The sequence below is a fragment of the Gobio gobio genome (genome assembly GCF_949357685.1).
Source record: "Gobio gobio genome assembly, chromosome: 4".
NCBI classification, from domain to species: domain Eukaryota; kingdom Metazoa; phylum Chordata; class Actinopteri; order Cypriniformes; family Gobionidae; genus Gobio; species Gobio gobio.
The window spans coordinates 9,812,008-9,824,166 of record NC_137100.1 but is presented as its reverse complement, the minus strand read 5'-3'; the positions used below and the strand labels follow the sequence as shown (position 1 = coordinate 9,824,166).

General features: G+C 40.7%; 2 protein-coding genes across 5 annotated transcripts in view; both read left to right on the top strand.

The window, feature by feature from the left end:
- The window catches only part of akap10 (A kinase (PRKA) anchor protein 10), a 41,498-nt gene extending 38,838 nt beyond the window's left edge, over window positions 1-2,660 (top strand). For 3 of the 4 annotated variants that reach the window (XM_079814340.1, XM_079814338.1, XM_079814339.1), the window contains exon 15: window positions 1,520-2,660. In XM_079814340.1, coding sequence (XP_079670466.1) covers window positions 1,520-1,525 — 6 coding nt within the window. In that variant the 3' untranslated portion in view covers window positions 1,526-2,660. The remainder of the gene's footprint in view (window positions 1-1,519) is intronic. The other variant, XM_079814341.1, reaches the window with a different exon arrangement.
- Window positions 2,661-6,105: 3,445 nt separating this feature from the next.
- The window catches only part of lhfpl7 (LHFPL tetraspan subfamily member 7), a 257,065-nt gene continuing 251,011 nt past the window's right edge, over window positions 6,106-12,159 (top strand). The window contains exon 1 of the mRNA XM_079815964.1: window positions 6,106-6,769. Within this exon, the coding sequence (XP_079672090.1) occupies window positions 6,458-6,769 (312 nt within the window). The 5' untranslated portion in view covers window positions 6,106-6,457. The remainder of the gene's footprint in view (window positions 6,770-12,159) is intronic.

Below are 12,159 nucleotides of genomic sequence, written 5' to 3'. Positions count from 1 at the left end.
ACAATAGTTTTTGTGCACAAAAAAAAAATCAAAATAACGACTTTATTCAACCTCTTCTTGTCTTCCGTGTGTGCCTCCACGACGCATGCGTGAGAATATGACGTAGCGCCGACGTTCAGGAATCCATGGAATGCACACTTTAGTCCCATTTGAGCACTACGTCGAGACCTAAAGCACGATCAATGTAGAATTCAACAGCTTAGACGCGGCGGATCTTCCTCTGCTTTTAAACAAATCGCTTCTGGGTCATGTGTCCAAACGCCGGATCTGCATGTGTCCGAACGCCGGATCTGCGTAATATTCTCGCACATGCGTCGTGGAGGCACACACGGAAGACAAGAACAAGTTGGATAAAGGCGTTTTGATTTTTTTGCGCACAAAAACTATTGTTGTCGCATCGTAAAATTATTGTAGAGTCACTGTGGTGAGATGGACTTTGTAACGACGTTTTAAGTGCCTTTTATGAGTCTTGTGAGTGTAAATTTACTGAATGCCAATGGAGGCCTATCTGAAGCCTTTCTCAGCCATCAGCTTTCAACTAAAATATCTTCATTTGTGTTCCGAATATGAACGGAGGTCTTACGGGTGTCGAACGACATGAGGATGAGTAATTAATGACAGAATTTTCATTTTTGGGTGAACTAACCCTTTAAGCCCAATTCGGACAGGATTAGTTTAACATGGGGAGGTGGGGGTAAAGTAATTATTACCTGAGGTTCTCTGTGATTTTAGTCCAGTCCGAATGTGCCATCTCGGTAATCAGTACGGACAATGTCAGTAAAGATTACGGTGACTTTTACCTTCTGTAAAAAGGTCCGGAAAAATGACCTCGGGTAATACTAATCCCGTTCGAATAGACCCGCTGTAAAAATGTACGGTAAAATTCCATCATTTACTGTTTAAAAGTAGTTTTTGGTGCGTTTTGCAAGCATGGAGCCGCTTCAAACAGCACTCGGTTGCGTTGTAGGTGGTGGGACAACTCTGTGGCAAACCTCCAGTATTTTCCGCATACCATTTAAACCAAAAAGAAGATTGAAAGCACTTATTAGAGGCACAACACTTCTTTTAGCATTACATTAGAATATTTTTTAATATTCATATAATATAAAAATGTTAAGATTTTTTTAATATTCCGATATTAAACACAGCGTTTCCTCCCTGCTCCAGTTTCGCGTTTTTCTTGTTGGCGTGTTTGCTCACGTGATAATAGGAAGCAACGCCATACGACAAGGAGGTTACTGTGGTGCGTAAAGCGAGTTACCCCTCCCTCTTCTGCTATTTTTACTGAGATGTCTTATCCCGTGCGAATTGGCCATTAACATTAAAGACGTCCTGAGGTAAAATTACTTTACCCCCACCTCCCCATGTTAAACTAATCCTGTCCGAATAGGGCTTTAGAATCTCAGGCCTACTTCTGTAAGTGTAATGGAAGGTTCGATTCGATATTCTTGTGATTATTAACTTCTGTCTGAATCTCTTCAGAAGCTGTGCAGAATCTGATCTGTTCTGTTTTCACCAGCTATGAGCCTGTCGTTCAGTGTGGAAGCAGCTCGTACCCTCCCTCCTGACGCCCAAACAACCTGAAGACGAACCCAGAGCTGAACTGCGTGAACATATCAGCGAGGACCGAAAGAGGCATTCCGTGACTTCCTGCATGTGTTTATGTGTGAGAGCGTGAGTGTTTAGAGATATGCACACTAATAGCCAAAATACGATTTCTGTATGATCCATCCCATCATTTCTAGCACTCGGAAAGATTTGTGTTGATTATTTGAAGAGGAGCGAAATGAGTTAAAGTACAGAGGTAAATAAACCAGTCGACAAACAAGCGAGAGCTGTCACAGAACAAGACTGAATGAACATGGAGACCAGCTGTGGAATTTCACAAACCACCTGCGTCGCTGTTGAGTTCAGCTCTTACCATGTCCAACAACAGGAAGCACACCGGAATCTGAACAGGAACTGGTCTACGAAGTGGCGGAGACTAGTTTACTACGATTTGTAGTTCTTATCTCACACTTCTCTTTTATCTTTTTTTCGTTCACCTTTTTAAAGAGTGGCTATGAAGTGCGCTTAGGCCCTTTTTATAGTACAAATAAAGAGAAAAACAAAAATGCAGAAATCCCCAAGATGGCTAGGCTATGTACAGTTTTATGGTATGCCGTAGTGGATGTAAGTCAGTCAGTGTCTGAGACTGTTCTGTCCCCCTCTCATGGAGCTGAAGTGACCTGATTTGAAACTGGAAGGGGAGCTGGAGAATGATCCCTGACTGCAGAACTCCATCTAAAACCTGATTCTAGACTAGAGATACACAAGCAGAACTGCAATGTTTATCCCCATTCTATATAAATGTGGATTCCTGGTTTACCGCCATATATTAATGTTAGTTCTTTTTATGGTGATTGTCTTTTTTTCTTTTTTTCTTTTTCTATGATATGTCAAAACTCTGTCTAAGCAAATCTCAATGATGACTGTTTTTGAAATGCGTACTTGGACATGAAGTTATTGCTTTGGACCTCATTGAGATGTGGACGAGAAACAGGCAAACGACTTTTGGTACTATGTACCACTAATATGTTTTCTGACATATATGTGTACTTAATCTATAATATATTTAAATGTGTTTGATTTAAATACATATAATGTTGAAACGTCCCTTGACACAGTGTTTGTCTTTTGTTTTTGTGTTTAACTGTGTATCCACTGTGACACTGGTTGTGTGCCTAAGCATTGAACTTAAAAAAAAGAGAATATAAAGTTACACCAAAGTCAAAATTTTAGACCTAAAAAGCATGCATTTAACACTCCAGCAGAATTTAAGTTGTGTTGGTGGGGCTTACAGAGAAAGATTCTCGTTGGCTAGTGTTTAGGCGCGACAGTTCATTGACCAATAGGTAGAAAGTTAAAGGTGCACTATGTAAAAAATTTTCAGTAAAATATCCAAAAATCGGCCAGTGTTACATATTTGTTTCAATTGAGTATTTACAATATGTTTCCAACTATTTGTAAATCGTGAGTAAATCGCGGCGTCATCAAACTACGTCTTTGTTTTGAATAGGCGACCTCTAGCGGACAGAAAATTTACATAGTGCACCTTTAAATACCAAATTGAATTTTAGGGATTTTTTTTTTTTTCATTATTTAGCTTTCTCTCACAAAAGTATTGAAATATGGTTTTGCTTTCCACCTCGTATTTATTCCATCACAACGGTTTTGAAAGAAAATGCAAAAGCATTAAAATACACTCACTGGCCACTACACCTTTCTAGTACCCGTTTGGGCCCCATTTTGCCCTCAGAACTGCTCTAATTCTTCATGGCATAGATTCAACAAGGTGCTGGACACATTCCTTAGAGATTTTGGTCCTTATTGCCGCAGTTGCTGCAGATTTGTCAGCTGCACATCCATGATGCGAATCTCCTGTTCCACAACATCCCAAAGGATTGGATTGAGATCTGGTGCCTGTGGTGGCCATTTGAGTTCAGTGGATTCATTGTCATGTTCAAAAACCGGTTTGAGATGATTTGAGCTTTGTGACATGGTGCGTTATCCTGCTGGAAGCAGCCATCAGAAGATGGGAACACTGCATGTGGTTATAAAGGGATGGACACGGTCAGCAACAATACTCGGGTAGGCTGTGGCGTTTAAACAATGGTCAATTGGTACTAAGGGGCCCAAAGTGTGCCAAGAAAATACCCCCCACAATATTACACCACCAACACCAGCCTGAACCGTTGACACAAGGCAGGATGGATCCATACTTTCATGTAGTTTAAGCCAAATTCTGACCCTACCATCGAGACTCATCAGACCAGGCAGCGTTTCTGCAATCTTCCATTGTCCAATTTTGGTGAGCCTGTGCAAATTGTAGCCTCAGTTTCCTGATCTTAGCTGAGAGAGTTCTGCTGCTGTAGCCTGTCTGCTTCAAGGTTCAGTGTGTTGTTTGTTCAGAGACACTCTTCTGCCGACCTCAGTTGTAACAAGGGTTCTGTAAACCCTAGAGATGGTTGTGCCTGCAAATCCCACTAGATCAGCAGTTTCTAAAATACTCAGACCAGCCCATCTGGCACCAACAACCGTTCTACATTCAAAGCCATTTAAAGGGATAGATCACTCTAAAATGAAAATCCTGTCATTAATTACTCGCCCTCATGTCGTTCCAAACCCGTTAGACTTTTCGTTCATCTTCGGAACACAAATTAACATCTTTTTGGTGAAATCTGAGAGATTTCTTTCTCTCCATTGACAGATATACAACTACCACTTTGACGCTTCAAAAAGTTCCTATAGAGATCATTAAACTAATCCATATGAGCAGCTTAGTCCAAATTTTCTGAAGCGACACAATCGTTTTATTTGATGAACAGATTGAATCTTTTATCAAACATTGATCAACGAACAAAAACAGAAGCTCAACCGAACCTGCTTGATGTGCGAGAACAAACCTCATTGGTAATAACCTAACCCCAAATTCAATCTGTTCATAAAATAAAGCGATCATGTCTCTTCAGGAAATTTGGACTAAACCACTCAATTCATATGGATTAGTTTTCGATCTCTTAATGAGCTTTTTGAAGCATCAAAGTGGTAGTTGCGCAGCTGTCAATGGAGGGACAGAAAGTGCTCAGATTTCATCAAAAAGATCTTCATTTGTGTTCCGAAGATGAACGAAAGTCTTATACGGGGTACGACACTGTGAGTAATAATTAAAGGACAACTCCAGTGAAAAATGAACCTAGGGGTAATTAACACATGGTTACAGAGTAGATCGTTCTCTGGGATGCGTTTTCATGAAAATCGAATGTAAAGAGTTTTATCTCTAAAAACAGATTAGCTTATAACGCTAGTAAATGGGGCACAGAATAAGTAAAATTAAATCGCTAGTTAATACCACTAACAAGGCTCAAAATAGCCTCACACTAACACGCTAGCATAATGAGGGTCCCTACATGCAAACCGAAGCATTGAGAACTTTGTAAGTGTACAAACAGTTTAATAAGAAGATACTTTATAAAGACAGTACATTACACGTATACAGACAGGAGCCATCTTGAAAAACAGTCTCGACGAGTCGAGCCACGAACGCTGCGCTAAGTGAGCTGGTCGATAGAAATTATCGCAGCTTAGCACAGCGTTCGTGGCTCGAATTGCTTCGGTTTGCATGTAGGGACACTCATTATGCTACCGTGTTAGTGTGAGGCTATTTTGAGCCTTTTTAGTGGTATTAACTAGCGATTTAATTTTACTTATTCTGTGCCCCATTTACTAGCATTATAAGCTAATCTGTTTTTAGAGATAAAACTCTTAACATTCGTGCATCCCAGAGAACGATCTACTCGGTAACCATGTGTTAATTACCCCTAGGTTCATTTTTCACCGGAGTTGTCCTTTAATGACAGAATTTTCATTTTTGGGTGAACTATCCCTTTAAATATCACCTTTCTTCCCCTTCAGCAGATCTTCCCGACAGGTCTACATGCCTAAATGTATTTACTGCCATGTGCCTGGCTGATTAGATATTTGCGTTAACGAGCAATTAGCTTATTGTGAGTGGCTGGTGAGTGTTTAATTTTAGGGAAGGTTTCTAGCCAATGAAAAGTTTCATTTTGCATAACTTAAAAAAAGTGATGATATAGAAATGTTTACGGTGTTTGTGCTCATGCATTCAATATGTTCCCATAGTCCAGGTGAAAAGTCCATGGCATGGCAAATCACCACCAGAGGGCAGTGTAAGACACGATACACTTTTACACTGTTTGGGAATGGACCACTTCAGAAATCTAATACGATAGCTCAAATATGAATTATAGCCTACCTGTTTTTATTTTTATTTACGGTTTTCTGGTTTACGCTTTGTCATTTGAGATTAATAATGTGTTTTTATGGGTGCGAGTATGTTGAGGTATAGGCAGGCGAACGAAACGCAGGGTATGAAAACTATTATGATGGCATATGAGCATAACACTTGAGGTTTTTTGGAGAAAAATAAACCAAAAATGTATGTGATTCATATTTTCATGTATCAAACTCGTCTGAACACCTTGGCAGTGGCGGTGACGCCCACGTCCATGTGACAGGCGTGTAGCGCAGTAAGTTTGTGCTCGCACTCCTGTAGCGCGCGAGCTGCGACTCAGTGCCGAGAGGAAGATGATGCTGCTTGTGTGTGGGCTGTGATTATTTCAAGCGTACAGGATTCAGATCTTTACTACATAGTGAGCACCTGCTGGTGGCTGCTCAGCTCTGGGTGTGACGGTTGTCTTTTGTCCTCCACCTGCCTCCTCTCAGATGAATGAACTGGAGTATCTTCTTTATTAAACTGGATCGTGTTGGAATTACATTTAACTGAAAAGTTGCGCGTGCATATGCTCACTAGTTCACTGTGGCGCATCTGTCTAACTCGTGTTTATGTGATTATTAGTGCTCATCTTATGTCACACAGTGAGTGAGCGCGCTCCAGATGCACGCGCTGTTTGATCGGAATTGGAAAGGGCTGGGAATCGATCTGTCTCCGGTCTCGTTACCCCACGTTGCCGTGAGGATGTTCAGCTGTGTCGGGTGTTTTTGGGTGCTCCTGTCCTCCGCCCTGGTCGCTATTTGCAGTTTCAGTTTCATCTCTCCCGCGTGGATAGTGAAGGACCACCTGAAAAACAAGGACTCCGTGAGTTTCGGGCTCCTGTGGCACTGCTCCGAGTCTATGGATCATATGTACAGATGTTACACCTTCGGCGGGCTGGGCAAATTTCAAGAGATTCCTTCAAGTTCTTGGCAGGTAGGATGGATATGAATGTACGGCTAACATATGAACAAAATATTAACCCAAAACGGTATTAAATGTATAAAACGTTGAGGATACTGCAACTTTTGACATCAACATCAGTACATCAACATCAGTTTGTTGGGCTCGTGCACAAGAAGCAACAATCACACTTTTCTGTCCCAGGCTGATTTCAAAGAATTGATGCTTTTATTAAAATAAAATAAAAAGTTTTAAAGAATAGATTAAAACAAAAAGTTATTATTATTATTATTATATTTATTTTAATGGCTTTCCCCTATTTTTAGTGTTGACATGTTACATTTGATATTGTTCTCCATCCAGACTTTAAATGTGCCTTTACAGTAAATTCATAAAAAGTTTTCAAATCAGTGAAATTCAACTAAAAACGTTTTTGTAAGTTTTGCATATTAGTTGGCTATTGTGACAGTTTAAACATCAGAAATGTCATTTTGACTTTTTTTGGGAACACTTTATTTTAAGGTTACGTAGTTGCACACGTTACTACATGTACTTACTATAGTAATAACAGTTAATTATGCATAATTACAAGTAAATTAACCCTTACCCATAACTCTATAGTAAGTACATGTAGTTAATTAATATTACTCGGTACTTATTTGAGTAAGTACAATGTAACTACCCCGGCAAGCAATTTAATCTTAATTTAAGTTAAGTGTTTTAATTTAAAATGTGTCTAATAGCCATCCAAACAACCCCTCCCCGCTAGGGTAAAACAAGGCAACATTTGGGCTCTCAGTGAAAATGTAATAGTCGTCTACCCATAGCTCAAGAATACACTAGTCATCTAGAACATGAACATGTCAAAGAAATAAAACCAATCACCTTGTAATCACTGTTGACTTTGCTTACATGATGGGATATCACACATCTTGCAAGTTATTGCAACATATAACCAAATTCAAAGTTATTTTGGCTAGAAGTGGGTTACTAATGGCCGGAGTTAACCGAGGCGGTGAAATGATGGCTGTTGCTTGCTGGTACGTCACCTTAAAATAAAGTGTAACCTTTTTTAAATCGCAGGTCATTTTGCCAAACCTCCAACATTTTCCTCCAAAAAGTGATCAAATTGTCATACCATCACGCACGATATCAGGAATCCACATCTTCACACATTGCTCCAAGCTAGATTATACCTCTTTGTTGGTTGTTCAAGTCCATGATCAATCTTTATTCTAAACACTGTGTAATTAATATTTGATAACACTTTATTTGACAGTGTCATTGTTACACGTTACATGTAATTACTGTATTGAATTATGCATAACTACATGCAATAATTAACCCTAAACCAAACTCTCATCTTAATCCTGTAGTAGGTACACATAGTTAATTATTATTATTCCGTATTAAATGTGTAATTAGACTGACACCTTAAAATAAAGTGTAACCGAATGTTAAGTTTTATTTAGAAAGATTTCAGAAGTGCAAGTGGTCAAAAGTGCCCTAATTGAATAATCACCATTATATTGCTCTATACACCCTTATGTTGCTTTGGAACAACATGGATTGTGAAAGGTGTTTTACAAATACAAAAATATTGAATAGCATGCCTTAGAAGACTTCTGGCACGTTCCCTCTTCATGACGTTGCTTATCTCAGTGCAGGACCATGGTAGCTTTTGCTCATTTGACATACAGTATATAGGTCTATTCTTAGCAGCAAAGTGCAGCAGTCATTTTCAATAATTCAAAGCCCATAAAGCAAGAGATGAAACGGGACCATCCCACTAAACGCTGATCAGTCCAACTGGCAAGAATAAAAACATAGTTTTACACAGCCTATTGAAATTTCCTTTTGCAGTTTACAAGCTTGTAACTAGGGATGCAGATTTTTGGGGTTCGGCCGAATACCGAATCCACTGGTTAAGATTCGTCCGAATCCGAAACCGAATACCGAATCCTTCTACCATCCTCAGTCCATTATCACAGTAAACACATTAACGAAGTAAACAACGTCCACAGCAGTGTAGGGATGCTATTGACCATTTAACCGTTAACCGAACGATTGATACTATCAGTTAAACGGTTTAAATGTTTTTAATGCTTTTTTGTTTGTTTGTTTTTTGATGTATGGTTAAGAAAAATATGCTGTATAGCGTTATTTGTTCACTCACGGAGCGCATCGACATGTGCAACCACAAACCAGGCTATATCTCGCAAAATGAAGCAATAGAAAAGCTTACTGTGTGGGACCATTTCGACAGAAAAATACAGCAGTAGTACAAGCTCCTGACTGGTGGAAAGCAGATGACCGGCGCTTCCCGAGGCTGGCCGCTCTAGCGAGGCGTTATCTCTGTATTCCCGGGACAGTGCCATCTGAAGCCTTGGTTAAGGCTTTTAATAGTGTGGTTTTGGTCAAGTTTACTAAAGTAAACATTGTCGCGTATGTTCTTCTCGCCGCTGTTTCCTGATAGTTTATAGAACAATTACCCCGAGTCATCCTCTGTCGTTTCAAAGAACAACACAACGGAGAGCGCAGGGGGCTCGCGCGCTGCGGAGACAGAAGGATTGAGGTTGTTTTCTGCCGCGGGTTTAAAGGGTTAGTTAACCCAAAAATGAAAATTCTGTCATGAATTACTCACCCTCATGTCGTTCGACACCCGTAAGACCTCCGTTCATATTCGGAACACAAATGAAGATATTTTAGTTGAAAGCTGATGGCTGAGAAAGGCTTCAGATAGGCCTCCATTGGCATTCAGTACATTTACACTCCCAAGACCCATAAAAGGCACTTAAAACGTTGTTACAAAGTCCATCTCACCACAGTGACTCTACAATAATTTTACGATGCGACGACAATAGTTTTTGTGCGCAAAAAAAAATCAAAATAACACCTTTATCCAACTTGTTCTTGTCTTCCGTGTGTGCCTCCACGACGCATGCGCGAGAATATGACGTAGCGCCGGGGCTCTGGAATCCATGGAATGCACACTTTAGCCCGATTTTGAGAACTACGCCGAGACCTAAAGCACAATCAATGTAGAATCCAACAGCTTAGACACGCGCGTCTTCCTCTGCTCGTAAACAAATCGCTTCTGGGTCATGTGTCCGAGCGCCGGATCTGCGTCATATTCTCGCGCATGCGTCGTGGAGGCACACACGGAAAACAATAACAAGTTGGATAAAGGTGTTATTTAGATTTTTTTTTGCGCACAAAAACTATTGTCGTCAAAATTATTGTAGAGCCACTGTGGTGAGATGGACTTTGTAACGACGTTTTAAGTGCCTTTTATGGGTCTTGGCAGTGTAAATGTACTGAATGCCAATGGAGGCCTATCTGAAGCCTTTCTCAGCCATCAGCTTTCAACAAAAATATCTTCATTTGTGTTCCGAATATGAACGGAGGTCTTATGGGTGTAGAACAACATGTGGGTGAGTAATTAATGACAGAATTTTCATTTTTGGGTGAACTAACCCTTTAACTGTCAACAGGCTGTGCTCCAGACTAAAGGCTTCAACATACTCCGCAAGAACAGAGAAAAAAGTTCTCGCTCCCAGGGCTGCGAGAACAAAATTACGTCATTTTGTTCTCGGAGCCCTGGTTTGGGAGTTCTCGCAGCTCGTTCCCGACACATCGTCTGAGCAGAACTTTTTTCTTGTGGGTGTCCGAGAACTATTGTGTGATTGGTCAGAATTTTAAAGTGGGCGGGTTTAATGCGGAGAAACGGAGATGTTCGGCACCTGCTTTTCTCGTGAAGTATGGAATGTCCTGGCCAGAACAAACTTTGTTCTTGTTCTTGCCACCTCGAGAAAACGAACAAATTTCTTTGTTCTTGCAGAGTATGTTCCAAGCTTAACCCACATCACTTAGACATGTTACTTAAAAAACAAACAAAGCACATAAAAGGTGTGGATTGAGGTAGCCTAGGCCTTCTATTTTTACCTGACAAAAAAAACCCGATTCCGGTTCTTCAAAGCTTACGGATTCAGTGCATTTTCGTTTTGTCATCTTAATTTGATAACTATTTAAGTGGAAAATATTTAGTGTAGGTCTATGTATTTTATTCTATTTTAGGTCTATTTTATTTTATTCTTATATTTTATCTGGTCTATATGCGGCTGTTTGCACGGTAAAATAAAATACATTTTGGCTGCTGTCTGTAGATTCCCTCATGCACAACTCGTATTCTCTCGGATGTTTCATACGCACGTTTTTTAACAGCGGCTGATGTTTAGGGTCCTTGTCATCACGAGACAAATCAGCATTGCAAATGTAACATGTAGCTCGACTTGAATCGCCTTCTTTTGACTTAAAGTAGCTACTGCCACGTTTTCTGTTCATGAGTTTCATTTTCACTTTCAACAGCCGTGTCATTACGTTCGACCAGCGGAGCGCGCATAGTGCAAGCCTCGTGTCTGAAAGGTTAGTCAGACACGAGACTGGCTGCATCCAAAATTGCATACCTCCCTACTATATAGTAGGTGAAAAACAGTACAAAAGAAGTATGTCCGAATTCACAGTACCTGGATGACCTACTACTTCCAGTGGGATTCTGAAGTGCACATTAGGCTTGCTACGATAGTCGGTGTTGCCGGTGTTACCGGTGTCCAGACTCAACACCGGTTACATCACTTGCCCACCGTGGCACCGCCCACCGTCTTTTTGATTTTTTTATAGTAATAAAATAATTTAGTTCAGTTAGAGAACAGACAATACAAATAAAAACTGCACGTATCTGCTTAATAAAGCAGAATCCGACCGTGAGTGAGGAGAGTGAGGAGCTGACTGAGATGATCGCGGAAGATTTGGTTTCAAAGCGAAACGTAAAAGCACCTATTTAAGGGAGTTTGTCATTTGTTTTGTTGTTGTGTTTTTCATTAAAAATAATAGGCTAATGAACCCACAATTCAAGCAACCCGCAGCCGAAGTAAAATGTGCACGGCCGCACAGAGCGCGCATTGTTTACTTTCGCCTGGCTCCGCAGTGCGAGCCTCCGCGCTACGCTGACTGCGCGCATTTATTTTTGCCGCACGCACCGAGTATAAACAAGACTTTACGGACGAACTGTTATTCATTCATGGTGTGCATCTCAATCATAGACTGATCAATGCTTGATCAGTGCCCTGACTACTGAACTAGGGAACTGATTGAGACGCACCCATGGCCTCACAGAGCGCGCATTTACAGACGAGCGGTCATTCACTGTGTGTGCGCACTGGCGCGTTTTCAGTTCAGAGCGGTCGGGTGCATGTTACTTTCGGTTAGATAGAATTAGTGATTTAAAAGCCTCCGTCGGTGATACCGGTATTACCGGTGTTGTCACACATCAATTAACCGGTGGGGAAATTTCCTCACCGTCACATCCCTAGTGCACATACGATGGACACTTCACTATCCCATGAGGCCACGGGAGAGGATTT